Consider the following 17789-nt stretch of genomic DNA (forward strand, 5'->3'; position numbering starts at 1 on the left):
CTGCCACTGCACTCTCTAGCCATGAGCCCGGCTTCTGGCTGAGCAGCACTACCACTGTGGGGGCGCACTGACCACCAGGGGCAGCTCCTGCATTTAGCGTCTGCCCCTGGTGGTCAGTGTAGGTCATAGCGACCAGGCGTTCCACCATTCAGTCAATTTGTATATTAGCTTTTTATTATATAGGATAACATTATCCCTAGGTACATGTCACAAAATACATATGAGGGAGTGAGAAAAAGGTAAATTAAAGCATATATACACACACACGCACACACACACGCGCACACACACACAGAATTGGGTTAACCATTTTCTTACTTATGAAAGGAAAAAAACAAATAATATATCCTTGACATTTCACAACAGTAGGAAAATATTTGTTTTCACCTATAAGCTTCTTTCCCTCTTATGGTTTTCACTTTGGCTTTTTTATTTTATAATGTCCTGGGTTTAATCACTGTACTCTGGCTTTTGAAATGTCTTTTGAAATTGTTGCTTTTTGTTAATTATTAGTGGCCTTTTTAGTATTGGCCCAAATCCTTTTACTGAACACATTTTAAAGGTACTAAAGAACACAATTTTGTAATTGCTGTGAGATGCTAAACTGAATTCAATTATTAAAATTACTAGACGCCCGGTGCATGACTTTTGTGCACTCGGGCGGCGGGAGGGCTTCCCTCAGCCCAGCCTGTGCCCTTTTGCAGTCCGGGAGCCCTCGGGGGATATCCAACTGATGCCGCGGAGGCGGCAGGAAAGGCTCCCGCCACTGCCATTGCACTCGCCAGCCATCAGCCTGGCTGTGGGCTTGTGGCTGAGCAGCTCTCCCACTGTGGGAGCTCACTGACCACCAGGGGGCAGCTCCTGTGTTGAGCGTCTGCCCCCTGGTGGTCAGTGTGCGTCATAGAGACTGGTCGTTCAGCCATTCGGTCAATTTGTATATTACCCTTTTATTATATAGGATAGGCTTAGAGGGCTGTGAAATTAGAAAACAAATAGTATTATTCTATAAATATATCTTGTTATTTTAAATGTGGCAGTAGATTTAAATGAGTCAGGAAATTGACAAGGAAGAGGGCATGATGATGAATGAAAACTAAGTTTATTGGTCTGATTGAAAGCATGAAATCTACTCTGACATTTTTTTCATTGCTGTATAATTTCCTCTTGAGATAAGTACTTGAGTAAGTTATAGTCACAGTTTGTGACTATTTCAGCCAATTGATGTTTCTTTCTCATCAATGTTTATCTCTCTGACCCTCTCCATTCCTCCTAAAGTCAATAAAAACATTTTTTTAAAGAAAAAACAAAGAGTTGGAAATACGGAAACATTTTAAGTGGCTTTTATACCACTAGCTTTTATACCACAGAATACTTAGCCAAAGATGTTTGTATGGTCAGAGCAAAAGAGGCAGAGTCAGTCACGAACAATTGGTTTTGGCTTTTTTCTGAATGTGTTTTTCTCAATATAATTTGTTGAGTTAACTAAATTAGGAAAAATAATTCTGAAAATGTATTAAAATTATAAAAATAAATCATGCTTATTGTAATCAACCTAACAAAGTATACATAGAAGAAGAAATTAAAAATCTGTTGCCATCTTCAACCCACCATCTTTTCTTTCAGTGTTTTACATCCTTGACCACTGGGGTTAGACAAACTTAATTTATCAGATATTTACTGGGTACCTACTATACACTAAGTCCTATATTAGACTTTAGAAAATCAAGGATGACTGTGACTAGGACATGGCCTCTCAGGAATTTACAGTTTAGTAGATGTAGACATATGAATGAATGAATGGCTGAATGAACAAACAGGAAGGAAAAGAAAGACTTAATAGAATAATATGTAATAATTATGTTCTATATAAGTAGACCAAAGGAAGGAATAATTGACTTTCATTGGAAACATGAGACAAGCTTAAGTAGGGGTTTAAAGTATGAGTAAAAGTTTAATATCTGATACATGTGATTTTTTTCTTATGCTTCTTTTATATTTTCTTATTTGTGAAGGCCTTTTTTATTTCTTCATATCCTGTAATAATTTTTTTCCCTTTTTTATTTAGTATACTAGATTTGTGCACCAGTGGGGTCCTTCAGCATGGTCTGTGGGGATTGGGCTAAAACTGGCATCCGGCATCTTCCAAGGGATGTAGTAGTGTGTGAAGTAGCAGACGGCCAGGGAGGAGCTGCTCATACTCATCCCAGTCAGCTGAGCGCTGCTCCCACTGTGGGAGCACACTGACCACCAGGGGGCAGCTCCTGCATTGAGTGTCTGCCCCCTGGTGGTCAGTGTGCATCATAGCGACCTGTCAACTAGTCACTTAGGCTTTTTTATATATATATATATATATATATATATATATATATAGACTAGTGGCCCGGTGCACGAAATTCGTGCACATTAAAAGGAAATTAATTAGAGGAAATATTTTATTGCTATTTGTCCTTTCTCTGTAATAGAAGTGTTAGAGATGAAAGAAAATTAGTAAAATGTATATGAAAATCTTCCTCCTGTCAGAGTCAGGGGCATGCCTTGGGACCCAGAGTCAAGTCCCCGCCCACCCACGCTCACCTTGAAATCGTGCGAGACCCAGACCCAGCCAGCCACACCCCTGTCAGTCCCCGCAGGACAGGGGTGCAGCCTCAGGTCCCCCGGCCTGGCAAAAGGCGGGGAGCATGACCTCAGGTCCTCTGGTGAAGCCTCAGGTCCCCCGGCCCGGTGCTGGATTGGAGGCGCAGCCTCAGGTCCCCCATCAAGCCCTGCCGGGCAGGGGGCTGCAGCCTCAGGTCCCCAGCGCGAGGGTGCGAGGGCATGATGTCCATTTGCATATTAGCTCTTTATTATATAGGATTCTTTTGTCTTGTTCAATTGTTTCTCACTTTTCATTTTCCTTTATTATTATTTTTTCTTTTTATTGTCTTTTCTCTCTTTTCCTTTTCCTCTAATTTTTAAATTGAATTTATTGGGGTGAGACCTGCCCCACTTCATTATTGAACTGCTGCATTGAATCCAATCTCTCATTTTTTCCTGGTCCCCATAGTTTGTCTCTAAAATATACATCCCAAATCTGTAGCACTACTCACCACCCTGGCTATCACTGCTACATGGTGCAAGATGTCAGCATCTCTCTACTCTGTTATTATGGGGCTTTCTGACCAGTCCCCCTGCCACTCTTCCCACAATCCTCTCATCGGGTCATGCTGCTCTTCTGATCAGCTCTCCAAGGGACTCCCACTTCTTTCAGAGCCAAACTGAGGTCCTTAGTAGAGTGGTTTCAAGACCTGCATCATCGGTTCTCATACTCCTCTGCTCTCCCTGCTTCTCTGCTCTAGCACATCTGCTCACAGGCAGCTAAGCAGGCCTCTACCCGAGGGCCCTTGGCTTCCTTTGCAAGATTTCCTTGGCGTCTCTCACTTTCAGTCTATGTGCGTCCTCAGTTCAGAAAGTAGGGGGATGGAGAGAAGCTACTAGATTTGAAGTGTGCTGTAGAGGTGAGCAAACAACTGTTCTCCTCACCTTTTAGTTACGGCAGCCTCCGGTGAAGCGCTTGAGGCTTCGTGGTGACTGGTCAGATACTGGACCCCGAGCCAGGCCGGAGAGTGAACGAGAGCGAGATGGTAACTATACTTTGGTCAGCTTTTTTGTTCTTCTGTGGTATTTAAAAATGAGTATTTTCACTTGTTTCCATTGTTTTCACTGTTATAAGTGATGTTGCAGCAAGCATTCTGGTATGTCTCTAAGCACACCTATGTAAGTGGGTCGCAGCTAAATTCCCACAAGTGGGATGGCGGATCCACTGGATTAGTGTGTTTTAACTTTGATGGTTATCAAGTTACCCACCCAAAAAGCACCCCTTTACATTCCCACTGAAAGTATAAGAATGCTCGTGCCTCATAAAACATCAGGTGTCATCACACTTCTTAATTTTTGCCTTTCTCTTAGATATAAATGGAATGAGAACCCTCAGTTTCCAACCAGAGAGTTTTATAATAGCACATAAATTTTTTTACCCTTCTCTCAGGTGCCTTTGACAAGTGCAAGAAACTACCTTGGAAGCTTTAAGATGGCACTTTAAAATAGAATTAATTTTAATAAATGGGTCTTTAGCCAAAATGTTACTCTAATGACTTCTGAAATCTTTCAAGATTAAAGGCATATTTCCCAGTATATTATCTTTTGTTTTATCTTATAATACCTAAATATAAAGCTATATAATCTGAAGTCAATGAAGTATAAGATAAATTCTATTTTCACAGAAAATTCAAGAACAAATTATTTCCATTTTTAATTATATGATTGTAGAATAGAAATGAATTGTCAGTTTTGATGTCATACTTAATTTGAAAATGCTCAAGAAAACTTGTGTATTTGAGGGAGGAAAAGCAGGGAGGGAAGAGACAAAACACTTCTAGTTTCAGTTAATTTCAAGTATGTAGAATTTGCTTACAGTAAATGATGAAAACAAATTCAGTTTAAGAAAATTTAAGTAAGAGGGCAAACTTTTCTTTTAATCTGAACAGTGTACAATGCACAAGACCTTCCTAGCTGTGCACTTTTAGAACTAAAGAGGTGGGTTGGGTAGGGATGGGGGGACCCTAAGACTAGGCAAAGATATAGGAGCTAAATCCTGTTCTTAAGGAACTCAAACACACATGGAGAGCCTCTCATTTAAACTTTAATGTGAAATGTGATGATGGCTCTTGTGGATCTGTGTACATTCATAGAATTTATTTGGGCAATTTGATTTTTTTAAGTTATGTTCATTTTAAGGCCCTCAAATCTGGGTTTTTGCATTAATGAAAGATGCTGACTTATTACTAGTTCACTGATATGACCTGTGTTTTCATAGGAGAGCAAAGTCCCAATGTGTCATTGATGCAGAGAATGTCTGACATGTTATCAAGGTGGTTTGAAGAAGCAAGTGAGGTTGCACAAAGCAATAGAGGACGAGGAAGATCTCGACCCACAGGTGGGTGCTCTTATTAATTACAGTCATCAGAAAGCTGGTAACAACTACTGAGTGGGGTTTATTTTTGCCATCCGATTTCCACCATGTTTTAGACCTACAGTAACGCAAGGTTCTTACTGTTATGTGAAGCAGGAGAGGGAGAGGGCATTAGGTACAACTGGTCCCTTCAGTTTCCACTAGTTCTAGTCCTTATTTTTTGCTTTTCTCAAAAAAAAGTAAGAGCAGCTGATAGTCCCCACTTAAGTCCTTTTTTTTATTAGAGTAGAAATATATAAAACCCTGTAGATAAATAAGTTTTATATAATTGAATACTTTCTGCTTTTGGTTACTTGTATAATTGGTTATTAATTACGTTTCTGGTGTTAGCTGACCTGTTTTCATATCTTTGTTCACTACTTCCCAGCTTTGTGGTCTTTGGCAAGTTACTTGTCTTTATCAAAAGTGAGCATATAAAAAGTTAACACCAAAATATTTTAAATCCCCAAACTAAAGATTTCTATTGAATTTCATCTATAAGTGGATTTTGTTAAATCATGCATATCAATTAACTTTTAAAAAAATTCCTTGGGCCCTAGCTGGTTTGGCTCAGTGGATAGAACATGGGCCAATGGACTGAAGGGTCCCGGGTTCGATTCCGGTCAAGGGCACATGCCCGGGTTGTGCGCTCGATCCCCAGTAGGGGGCATGCAGGAGGCAGCCAATCAATGATTCTCTCTTATCATTGATGTTTCTATCTTTCTCTTCCTTTCCCTTCCTCTCCAAAATCAATAAAAAAATTTTTTTTTTAAATTCCTTGGACTGTGGATTTGCTGAAGAGTTACTAAATTTCTGCTTAAATTTAAGAAATATTTAAATCATGGTGATTAAAAGAAAAAACTTGACATTCTGTGGTAGTTGTATCTTACAAAGCATGAACTTACCCTTCCCACTGTCCTCATCCATAGGTGTACGATTTTTGTCCAGTCTCTTCCTGCACCCCCAAACCCCTTTCCCCCCAAGAATTGTCAGTCCACTCCCTTTCTATGCCCCTGGTTCTATTATATTCACCAGTTTACTCTGTTCATCAGATTTTTTATTCACTTGATTTTTAGATTCACTTGTTGATAGATGTGTATTTGTTGTTCATAATTTGTATCTTTACCTTTTTTTCTTCCTCTTCTTAAAGAATACCTTTCAGCGTTTCATATAGTACTGGTTTGGTGATGATGAACTCCTTTAGCTTTTTCTTATCTGTAAAGTTCTTTATCTGACCTTTAATTCTGAATGATAGCTTTGCCGGGTAAAGTAATCTTGGTTGTAGGTTCTTGCTATTCATCACTTTGAATATTTCTTGCCACTCCCTTCTGGCCTGCATAGTTTCTGCTGAGAAATCAGCTGACAGTCATATGGGTATTCCCTTGTAGGTAACTGACTTTCTTTCTCTTGCTGCTTTTAAGATTCTCTCTTTGTCTTTTGCCCTTGGCATTTTAATTATGATGTGTCTTGGTGTGGTCCTCTTTGGATTCCTTTTGTTTGGGGTTCTCTGTGCATCCTGGACTTGTAAGTCTGTTTCTTTCACCAGGTAGGGGAAGTTTTCTGTCATTATTTCTTCAAATAGGTTTTCAATATCTTGCTCTCTCTCTTCTTCTGGCACCCCTATAATTCGGATGTTGGTGCGCTTGAAGTTGTCCCAGAGGCTCCTTACACTATCTTCATATTTTTGGATTCTTTTTTCTTTTTGCTTTTCTGGTTGGGTATTTTTTGCTTCTTCATATTTCAAATCTTTGACTTGATTCTTGGGATCCTCTAGTCTGCTGTTGGATCTCTGTATATTATTCTTTATTTCAGTCAGTGTATGCTTAATTTTTAGTTGGTCTTTTTTCATATTCTCCAGGGTCTCACGAAATTTATCGGCGGTGTCTAGAAAATTCTTGAAAAACCTTATAACTGTGGTTTTGAACTCTATATCCAGTAGTTTGCTTTCCTCCATGTCTGTCATTTGTGACCTGTTTCTTTGTCTCTGCATTTTTTATGCTTCCCTGTGTTAGTAGAGTGGCTTTGTGTGCTAGGTGTCCTATAGGGCCCAGTGGCTCAGCCTCCCCAATTACCTGAGGTGGACACTCTTGGTGCACCTCTTTGTGGGCTTTGTGCACAGTCTTGTTATAGTTAAGCCTTGATTGTTGTAGGTATCACTGGGAGGAATTGATCTCCAGGCCAATTGGCTGTGAGAATCAGCTGTGTCTACGGTGGGAGAACTTCTGTGCTGAAGACACCCTTATGGGGCAAGACTTTCTTCAGTGGGGCTTTGGTGCTCACTGAGTCTGCCCCCTGAGTGTGTCCCTTACGGATCTGAGGAGTTGTAATCTGGATGGTCCCACTCTGACCACTGGGTACACTGGCTCTTGGATCTAAGGAGGTACTAATTTAGCCTCTGCCTGAGGCTACCCAGCAGGAGCTACGAGGAGATCTGCAGATTCCCCTTCCTTGTTTGGGGTTTGGAGGTGCGCAGGTGAGGCCCAGCTGTGAAGCAGTGCAAGCTGCTGTGGGGCCTTGGGCCTTCTCTTGGAAGTTCTGGGTCTGTCTGGCCCAGCTGCAGTTTGTTAAGTAATTTTCAGATTGCAAAGGGCCAGAGCATTCATATGCAAAAGCCTCTGCCGCAGCTTGGGTGGGGCAGGGTCTCAGGGAATCAACAGGGCGAAGCAAGCAGCTATGGCTGATCCTCAACCCTGCCCTAAGAGGCCCCGCGTCTCAGTGTCCCGGAAATTGCTACAAGCACCTTTAAGAGAAAGCCGCCCTCAAGTTCCAGGTTCTGCCCACTGCCAGACAGTCCAGTTTCTCCCCGTATGAGTCTGGGTCCCCAGAGACTTCCCAGAACTGGAGTTCAGAGCAGTAGGGAACTTTTGACTCCCTCCTGATTCAAAAAGACAGCCGCATCCTCAGTTGCCAGCCCTTTCCACGTGCGCCTCCGTATCTCTGCACTTTACTTCGCAGCTCCTCTGAGTCTCAGTGTGCTTTTCTCTTTCCTTCTTGTTGTAGAATTTCCACTCAGCCAGCCTTCCTGTGGTTCTGGATGATGTCCGTTTTGTCTTTTAGTTGTATTTTTGAAGTTGTTGTGGGAGGCAGTAATTTCTGGTGTTTACCTATGCCGTCTTCTTGGTTTCTCCTCTGTCCACTCCATTTTTAATAAAATCTAGATTTGAAGCAAAATCAGGAAAATTTTTAATATTTATTGAGTACTAATTATTTCTTTGCAGATAGCAGGAAGCCTAGCACAGCATATAATGGACACTTAAGCCTTTCAAAATCATGCCTTCATCATGTTTGTTTAGTGGTTAAAACATTATGGCTAATGAAATGGGAATGAAGAACTTAATCCTATTCTGGACTATTTGTTGTTTTACTCTTGCTAATAAAATTTTTATTAAATGTTTTACCAAGGACATGATGTTATAGAGTGGAAATATCTCAGTATAAATCCATTATTCTATTATCCAGCTATTGCATCGTAATCATTACCTTATTTATTTATTTTTTTAAAATTTATTATTATTTTTTGGTGCCGAAACCCAGGATCAATATTTATTTATTTTTAATATATTTTTTATTGTTCACAGTATTATATCTCCCATTACCTCCCTTCCCCCCCCTTCCACCACGTATTTTCTCCCCCAGATCTTCACTACCCCATTGCCCATGTCCATGTTTTATGCATATAAGTATATAAGTTCTTTGGTTTATTTCTTCTCGTCTCCCCAACCCCATATCGAGGTATGTCAGTCTGTTCTATGCCTCCCTGCCTTGGGTCTTATTTTGTTGGTTAATTCATTTTGTTCATTAGATTCCACAAGGAATCATCACCTTTAAATTTGAGGGACTAGGCATGTTTCTAGGCATCTCACAAGTTATTTAGCTTTGTCTAAATGAAGCTGCCATATGGATCATTTTCTTAAAAGAATGATTATTTTTAATGAGAATGTGCTATAGATAGATGTTTACCCCTATTGACTAGCCTAGTCAAATGGACCAAACTACCAGTGGGTGTTTTTGATTTCCTGTATATTATATATTTCTGTGTATGTGTGTGTGTGTGTGTGTGTACACATGTGTGTGTGTGTGAAGTGCGCCTGAACATACCTCTTCTGAGTGGTTGGTTTTGGAAAGCGTTTAGTATTCAAACTTGCAGTAACATGTGCTTTTTAAAGGTGGGACGAGTCAGTCAGATGTTTCGACTCTTCCTACGGTCCCGTCAGGCACTGTTTTGGAATCGGGTGACACTGTGATGGAAGTAGACACTTCAGCTGAGCAGTTTCTACAACCTTCCACATCCTCCATGGTCCACTCCACAGCATCTCCTCCAGGAAGCCCACCTTCTACTTCTCTGCTGTCCTCTCCAGAAAGTGAGCACAGGTTGTCTGCCGAGGCGTCTGGACAGCACACACACCATCAGTCTGGTGAGGATGTTACTCTTTAAATAGGCGGTGGGTCGTCTGATGGTTTCTGATCATGATCATTCTCTAGGGGCTGTTTGGAAAGACATTAAGTCACATTGACTGGTTCCTGCTGGAGCAAATAATCTAAATGACACATAATATGTGAACATAAAACCAAAACGTGAAATTCAAGTGTGCCTAACCTGCATGAATTTTAATAAGTAGCAGGAATCTTCCATTTACATAAGAGAGTTTTATAAAAATATGGGTACCAGGAGATAGTTTAATGCACCTCTCTTAAAGATTATTTTTATAGGCCATTATAGACCAAAATCTTTCTAAACCTATTTGGTTGTAAGTCTGTATTAAATAACGGTAAAAATATAACACTGATTATTGTTTCCATTGTATTTATATTTTTTCTTATTTTTTTCTCAAATCACGAAGCACTTTTAATAATTCTGTATGGTGCATTTGATGTGGTCTGTTGTCAGCAACATATACAGTACAATTAACTAAAAGAATTATTTCTTCTATATTTACTTAAAAAAGAGTTGTTTAAACAATTGTCTTTTCGGTGCTTGATATTAGGGGAAAAATTAACTTCTAAATTCTGTTAAAATACTATTTCCTCAGTATTATAACTCCTTGTGTTCAATTTATTTTCCCCTCAAACTGTGGCCTGTACTATTTATAACAATAATTGTCAGCAGCTATGTCTGTAGTTACTTGGCATCTTAACTGTATACATGTAATTATAATAACTGGTAAGATGTTTTTCCTTGGGTCTTTTCCTCAAGGAACAATTTTACTTGACATATAACCAAAATATTAGCACCTGGAGGTACGGCTGGCAGGCCTAAGCTGAAACTGATAAAATTTCCTAACAGCCTAACTGCCAAGCTGTCACTGTATTCTTGTTCTCTGGAATTGGATGCCAGATCACCAAACATGGGGTGTTTTTAAATTAAGCACTTTTTAAATCAATATTTCCCATTTTTATTAATTCATTTTAGGTTATGGGAATGGAAGCCAGAATCAATTATGTAACTGTTAACACTGTGCTCAATTTATCTATAGTAGTAAGATAAAGCTAAGCTATAAAATCCGGTTTTTCATTCTCTAATCAACATAGCATTCCAACTTATGGGAAAATAAAATATTTTGGAGAGTTTGGGAACAAGGGACAGAATCAGTTAAAAGTTTGCTTTTCAAAGCAGGTAAAATTGGTAAAAACAAGAATTTTTAAAGCGATAGCATTCTTGGAAATATTCTTCAGTATTGTAATCATTTATAAGTTATCAGGAACAACTTAGCAAGAAGACTCCTTAGGTCACGTTCACATTCCAGTGCATCTCAACTCATTACAGTTATTGCTGAGAAAGGTACTTAGTATAGAGTTATTTTTTTTGTTATAGTTATTTAACACATCTTAATACTGCATTTCAAATTGCTAAATTTAATATTAAATGCTGCAGTCATGTGACTCATTGAAATAGGAAAACTTTGTGATGACCATGTGATCACTTTGCAGTTTGCCTATATATTTTTCAAAGAAAGTAAGGAAATATTTTTAACTGATAGATTATTGAAAGAATTTTGGTTGACTACACCATGAAAAATTGGAATATTTTCTGTGTTATCAAGATAGTTTTGCTGTTGAGGAAAGTGTTTGATGTTAGATGTAATATCTAAGGATTATGTCTGTAATTGTTCTGACACAGCCTTTCATTATCCCAGAGCCCAACATTTTAACAATAAGGACTTAATGTCTTCCTTTGTTTCCCAATCTCTTATGGACTTTTAAGTCCAGAACTAAGGTTTGTGATGGTGAGATTTGTCCATGGAGTGGGTGGGAGCGTCATCTTCAAACCATGATTTCTCTTACTGTCCTGCATAGAAATAAAGAAAATGAGACGTGTGCTTCTTGCCTTGCTGCGGATACCTCTTTCTGTAAATGTTTGTTCTCTTCCTTCATGTCCCTTGCATTTCCTGTCACTTTTGCTGGGGTGAAGGAAAGGGACATTGAGAATGTGAAAACTTGCCTGGCAAAATTCCTTCTCCGATTGAACCTAATTATTTGCTCTCTCTTAGACTGAGCTGAGTTCCTGAGTGATAGTGAGGAAGGTCATGACCACACTGTCAGGGTAGTCCTTAGACACTGTGCTCATTCTACACCTTCCTATCTCTCAGACTTTTCACCGCGCCACCCCCCTCCCCCTTGCCCTCATCCCACCCTCAGCTGACCACCTTCCTGCATCGGCACAACCATTGATGTGATGGGAGAAGTGTGTCTGCTCCTATGAAAGGGCACTCCCGTTCCTTCCCAGCACCTCCAGGACTTTGCTCCCTCTCCTGCATCATTATTGCCTTTTCTCCTGAATTGTTCCTTTTGGCCTCAAGCATGCTCTCTTATTATCCACTGTCTTTAAAATTCTCTTAATTATCCCGATTCCCCTCCAGCCTTAGAACTTTGCTTCTTTTAAATCAGAGTCTTCAAAAGAGTCACTCACACATATTATTTCTACTTTCTTACCATCTTCCATTTATTTATCCACTAATTCCAATCTGCCTTTCAGCCCCCTTTTCCACAGAAACCTTTGTCGGAGTCACCAGTGACTTCCATTTTGACAAATTTAAAGTCTACTTCTCTGTTAGTACCTTACTCAAACTTTTGACCCAGTTATATTTAAGTCTGCTGCTCCTTTCTTTCTTGAAACTTTCCTTTCTTGGCCTTTTGACACCACTTTTGCCTCTGTACCCAGACTACCAACTCTCGGTGGTTTTCAGTGATCACTGCTGATGTTTCTTCTTCTGTAGAACCCCATAGTCTGGCTCCTTTTCGCTATCGGTGATCTATCCCTGGGCGACTATGTCAGTCCCCATAGCTTTTAATATTTCTTCCAAGTTGATGATCCCTAGACTCTTACGTGCAGTGGCTTATGGGACACTGCTTTCTGACTGTCTTTGGACATCTTTAGTTTAATGTGTCCGGACTAAAACTTAATTTAGCCTCCCACCCTTCCAGTCCCCTAATCTATTCCATCTTAGTTGTTTTATATCTTAGTAAATTATAATACCACTGCCCATTTGCTTGTTTTAACAGCCTATGACTTGTTCCTGATCACTTTCCCTCGTGACCCAGGCTCTATCCACTATCAAGTCCCGTTGGTTCTACTTCTTTCCCTCTCACCACCTTTCTTGTCTGCTGATTGCTCTCCCTGCAGCTGTTCTTGCTCCCTTATCATTTATTCTCCAGGCAGCAGCCTTGTATTTTTAAAGTTTTTTAAAATGTAAACTCAGATTATATAACTTAGCTGTTTGAAATCCCTCAAAGAGACCTGGCCTGTGTGGTTCACTTGTTAGAGAATCAGCCTGCACACCGAAGGGTCACAGGTTTGATTCCTGGTCAAGCGCAGGTACCTGGGTTGCAGGTTTGCTCCTGCCCCCGGTTAGGGTGTGTGAGGAGGCAACCAATCGACGTGTCCCTCTCACACTGATATTTCTCTCTCTCTCCCTTTTCCTCCCTGCCTTCCATTCTCTCTAAAAAGCAATGGAAAAAATATCCTCAGGTGAGAATTAACAAAAAGCAAACAAAAAAACACACAAAAAATAACCCTCAAAGATTTCTAATTGCAATTGGAAATACAACTACAAAAGAAGGAAATCAAACTCCTTACTGTGGACGTGTAGGAACTGACTTGGCCTGGCCCTTGCCTCCCGCTCCAGCTTTATCTCACACCACTTTCTCTGTCCCTGATGATCACTGCGCTCTGGCTGTCCTGGTTTCCTTTCAGTTTCCCAAATGTGCCACTTTCTTTCTGATTAAGCCTCTGTACTTAGAGTTGGAGAACAGTAAGTACCCGAGCTGAGAAGCTCTTCCCCTGACTTAATCATAGAGTCAACCCCTTGTTTCTTGGGTCTCAGCTCAAATGTCTCCCAAGGGAGGTTTTTCGTAACTCCCCTACCTAGATTTATCTTTTTTTCCTACCTCGCTAAAAGTTTATTCTCCCTGACAAATAGCTCTGCTTATTTCCTGAAAAGTTCTTATAAAATTTTGTAATTTTCTTGCTCACTTTTGATTGATATGACTTATTGTCTCTTACTAGAATATATTCTCATAAATACAGAGAGACATTATCTATCTTGTTCTATGTAAGCCTCCCCCTCAAAAAATAGTCATTCTCTAATGGTACTGTTAAGATTGTTATCTTTAAGCTAGAATAGCTATACTAGTGACCCGGTGCACGGATTCGTGCACATTGAAAGGAAATTAATTAGAAGGTGGCCCGTGGGGCGGGACTGGGTGAGACGGGCCGGACATGCCATGGAGCCAACCTCCCACGGTCCCTCCCAGGCATCTGCAGAGTGAGCAGGGGTCCCTCCAGCAGGTGGGGTTCCTTGGCCTGGCCTGTGGGGATTGGGCCAGAACAGGCTCTCCAACATCCCCTGAGGGGTCCCGGAGTGCGAGAGGGCACTCTGCAAAGTTGCTGTCATACAGGGTGTGGAACGCAAATGTGAGTGTGCAGTAACCAGATTCAGCGCTGGCAGTGCCCCAGCAACAACATAGCCCACGGCCAAAGATGGAATCTTGCAGCCCATGAGGAATCGGGCTCCCTCCTCTCTGGTTTCAGGGTGTGTCACCCGAGAACCACTGCTGCCAAGTCACTGCAGCCCGGCAGCTCCTGCATTGAGCGTCTGCCCTCCTGGTGGTCAGTGCATATCATAGCGACCGGTTGGATGGTTGGACACTTAGCATATTAGCCTTTTATATATTTATAGATAGGGTATACTTAGCTCTATTTTAGTCTGTATAGTTTCAGCCCACTCCATTCATTCTGGATGTTTCCCATAGGCTCCCCAATGTGATGTCATCTAGGGGAGATGCTGTGAATGGGTATCCAGTCATTCATCATTTTTGGATCCACTGTTTGCCCTCAACTATTCAGAACATATAAGACTACATTCTTTCCTACTTTGTTCAAAAATATTTTAAGGTAATTTACAGAAATACTTTTTAAAATCATTTTTATAAATGATAGAATTAGGACAAACAGAAATATAAGTAGGAAAAAACAAAATGAAGCCATGAGTGAGGTGAACATACCAAGTGCATTACCAAGGAAGAGTGTATCTAGGGCAGCGGTTCTCAACCTGTGGGTTGCGACACCTTTGTGGGTCGAACGACCCTTTCACAGGGGTCGCCTAAGACCATTGGAAAACACATATAATTACATATTGTTTTTGTGATTAGTCACTATGCTTTAATTATGTTCAATTTGTAACAATGAAAATACATCCTGAATATCAAATATTTACATTACAATTCATAACACTAGCAAAATTACAGTTACGAAGTAGTAACAAAAATAATTTTATGGTTGGGGTCACCACAACATGAGCAACTGTATTAAAGGAATGTTGCAACTGTATTAGGAAGGTTGAGAACCACTGGTCTAGGGGACCTGAGTAGACCGTGATTAATTAGGAAAATAAATATACTCAAGTGTAATTTGAAATCAGCTGGTAGTACTTTTTGTTTGACTTCTTTACTCTTTGTGTACTTGAATTTTATTTCAAGTAGTCAGGTCATTTGAAACCATATTCTATATACATAACCCAGAATTTAATCAGACATTTTGATTCTTATATTACATGTGGTCTTTTCTTGACTATTTAACAGAAGACTGGTTATATGATTAGTTAAAAACCAGAAAGGTCTGAATATGAGTTGAAACTATGTAGGTTAAAATGAAATCTCCACAGTTTTATGTATTTCAAGGTAATTATAAGGTTTTTCTTCTTTTCTTGGTAATGCCAATCAGACATCACTTTTAGTCATTTCTAAACTAAGCCTGAAAATGTCTTCATTTTGTGTGTTATTTGCAATTTTTTCCCATGGTAATGAGGGAGTGGTACATGAGGCCATCATTCCAGCATATTACAGTTTTGTTCCTTTTGTTTTATTTTAATCTAAATCACAGAATATGATTAGAAAAGGTGGTTTGGGATTGGATGGGTATCTCAGTACATACAAAATTCAGTTTGGGAGGCTCCCTTTGAGAAAGGAGTCACAGCAAGGACCCCTGTTTTGAATTAAATGGATCACTTAGACCAGGAGGATTTCATTTTGTTAAGATAGTATATGATATGGACTATGTGTGGATTCCTGCTTGTTTACAAACAACTGTGTCTGCTCAGATTTACAAATCTATTTAGGTCTATGCAGAGTCATTATAGCTGAATTGAGCTCTGTAGAAAAAATGTCTGGGGAGATAAGAACTCTATTATCAGAGCAAACATTTTAAAGCCCAAACATCCAGATTTCAGTTTACTTAAAGGGGATCGGGGTCTACTCAGACTAGGTAAGGCCATTTATAGATTATAAACAAGTGGAAATGTTAGGTTAACAGCCACTTTGGGGAAACTAAAGAAGAGGCTACTTGGAAGCCGTAAGTAAAGGAGCGACCAGTTCTAGGATAAAGAATGCACAAGGACCACCTGGACAAGACACACATTGAGAGCAGGCAGAGAAAGCACCATGGAGTCAGATATAAACATAGCCCAGTGTCCACAACCAAAGACCCTGTGTATTGGAGAAGCAGGACATGAGGTTAACCAAGCCAGCCTTTGTTCTCCTGTCTCAGTGGGAATTAAGGCATTAAGGAGACTAGCCTGGAGTCTTTGAGAAGAACGCAAGAATAGAGAGTTAGTCGTTTTAGAGATGGAAGTACAAATTTTCCTTTAGCATTTCCTGACACATTGTTGAGGGTTTTTTGTTTCTTACTATTTTTTAATTCAACCCAAAGGTATTCATTATAATCACTTTCTATTTTGGCTCATCTTAGCAAAACTAATTCTAAGCATTTTATTTGCATTATAAATTATATATGTTTGTGTGTGCATTTTTACAAGGGTGTAATATATGTGTATTTTACCTGCCTTTAATATGTCAAACCCACTAGCAGAACTATTTGTATGTGTGGTTGAAATTTTTAATTTATTATTTGCTTTTCCTAGTTAGCTATGTGTTGACTTCTTTTTCTGGGCTCATTTTTTTTTTAACCCAAGGGGGGAAAGAGCCACCATACAGCCAGCCTTAAAAGCAGGCAAACAAATTCTTCTTTCTAGAGCACTGGAAGTATTGGCTAAATCTTGATTTTCCAGGTTAGAAAGCATCACTGCTTGCTCCTAGGGCTGCTGTTTCTTTGCTGCATCACCCAGTGGTCTAGGATGGAGACTCTTATATTCCCACAAAACATTTGGCAGTACAAAAGACAGGGTTGGAAACAACCATGAAATTGGGTGAATTTTTTGGTGATTTTTTTCTGTTTTCATAGCAAAATTTGACAGATATAATCTCACTTCTTATGGCAATTTCTTTTGAAGTATTAAAAGATAGACTTTATGGCTTTATAATGATGCTCTATTTTATACTGTAAAAAGCATTGTTATTATGCTGACAGTCAATCCTATATAATAAAACCCTAATATGCAAATTGACGGAACAGCAGAATGACCGGTGGAACAACTGGTCGCTATGATGCGCACTGACCACTAGGGGGCAGACGCTTAGGAACTGCCCCCTGGTGGTCAGTGCACTCCCACAGGGAGAGCGCCGCTCAGCCAGAAGCCGGACTCACTTCTGGCAAGCGCAGTGGTGGGGATCCTTTCCTGCCTCCATGGCAGTGCTAAGGAACAGCGAGCAGGCAGGTGGTAAGGACCAAGGAGTCCTGGACTGTGAGAGGGATGTCTGACTGCCATCTTAGGCCCAGGGTGATCGGGCCTAAGCCAGCAGCCAGACATTACGTGGGGGGTCCCGGACTGTGAGAGGGCACAGGCCGGGCTGAGGAACCCCACCCTCTACCTCTAGTGCACAAATTTCAGGCATTGGCCTCTAGTAAGGTATATGTGCCTACCTAAAAGGAAAGCACTATCTATTGAGCATACAGTTCATTTCTCAATGAATACTATCTTCTTCTGTACTGCAGAATTCTATAGGAAGAACTAGCAGTGAGAAACTATGATGGTACTTGAATGGCTTGTGAAATAGCTGCCAATTGGCTAATTGAATAAAACTCTCTATACATAGATGACATAGTAATGAGAGGTTAGTATCTCTGGCATAATGAATTCCCAAAGTAATACACCAGTGTTTGTAGTCTCATAATGTATGTACAAGAGGCTGAAAGCTGTTTGGCAATTTATATAATTTGCAGCCAGTGTCACAAGAAATTGTGTGTGCTCCCACCATCAAATCTTCAACTATTGACTCTTACCCGTGTGCCCCGCCGGCCCTTTGGTTCTGGTGGGTGAAGTTTTATGCATCTGTCCAATACCAGTTCCTCCTCTTCTCAGGGCAGCCCATCCCCTTTGGTGGACTCAAGGGTATCCTTCCTGTGTTTGCC

General features: G+C 40.3%; 1 protein-coding gene across 9 annotated transcripts in view; it reads left to right on the top strand.

Annotated features, from left to right (window-relative positions):
• Positions 1–17789, top strand: part of DCAF6 (DDB1 and CUL4 associated factor 6) — an 83854-nt gene that overhangs the window by 23108 nt on the left and 42957 nt on the right. For 8 of the 9 annotated variants that reach the window (XM_036343665.1, XM_036343664.1, XM_036343666.1 and 5 more), the window contains exons 8-10: positions 3527–3620; positions 4853–4972; positions 9154–9402. In XM_036343665.1, the coding sequence (XP_036199558.1) occupies positions 3527–3620; positions 4853–4972; positions 9154–9402 (463 nt within the window). The remainder of the gene's footprint in view (positions 1–3526; positions 3621–4852; positions 4973–9153; positions 9403–17789) is intronic. The other variant, XM_036343667.1, reaches the window with a different exon arrangement.

This window comes from Myotis myotis, unplaced genomic scaffold, assembly GCF_014108235.1.
Source record: "Myotis myotis isolate mMyoMyo1 unplaced genomic scaffold, mMyoMyo1.p scaffold_m19_p_18, whole genome shotgun sequence".
In the NCBI taxonomy this organism is placed as follows: domain Eukaryota; kingdom Metazoa; phylum Chordata; class Mammalia; order Chiroptera; family Vespertilionidae; genus Myotis; species Myotis myotis.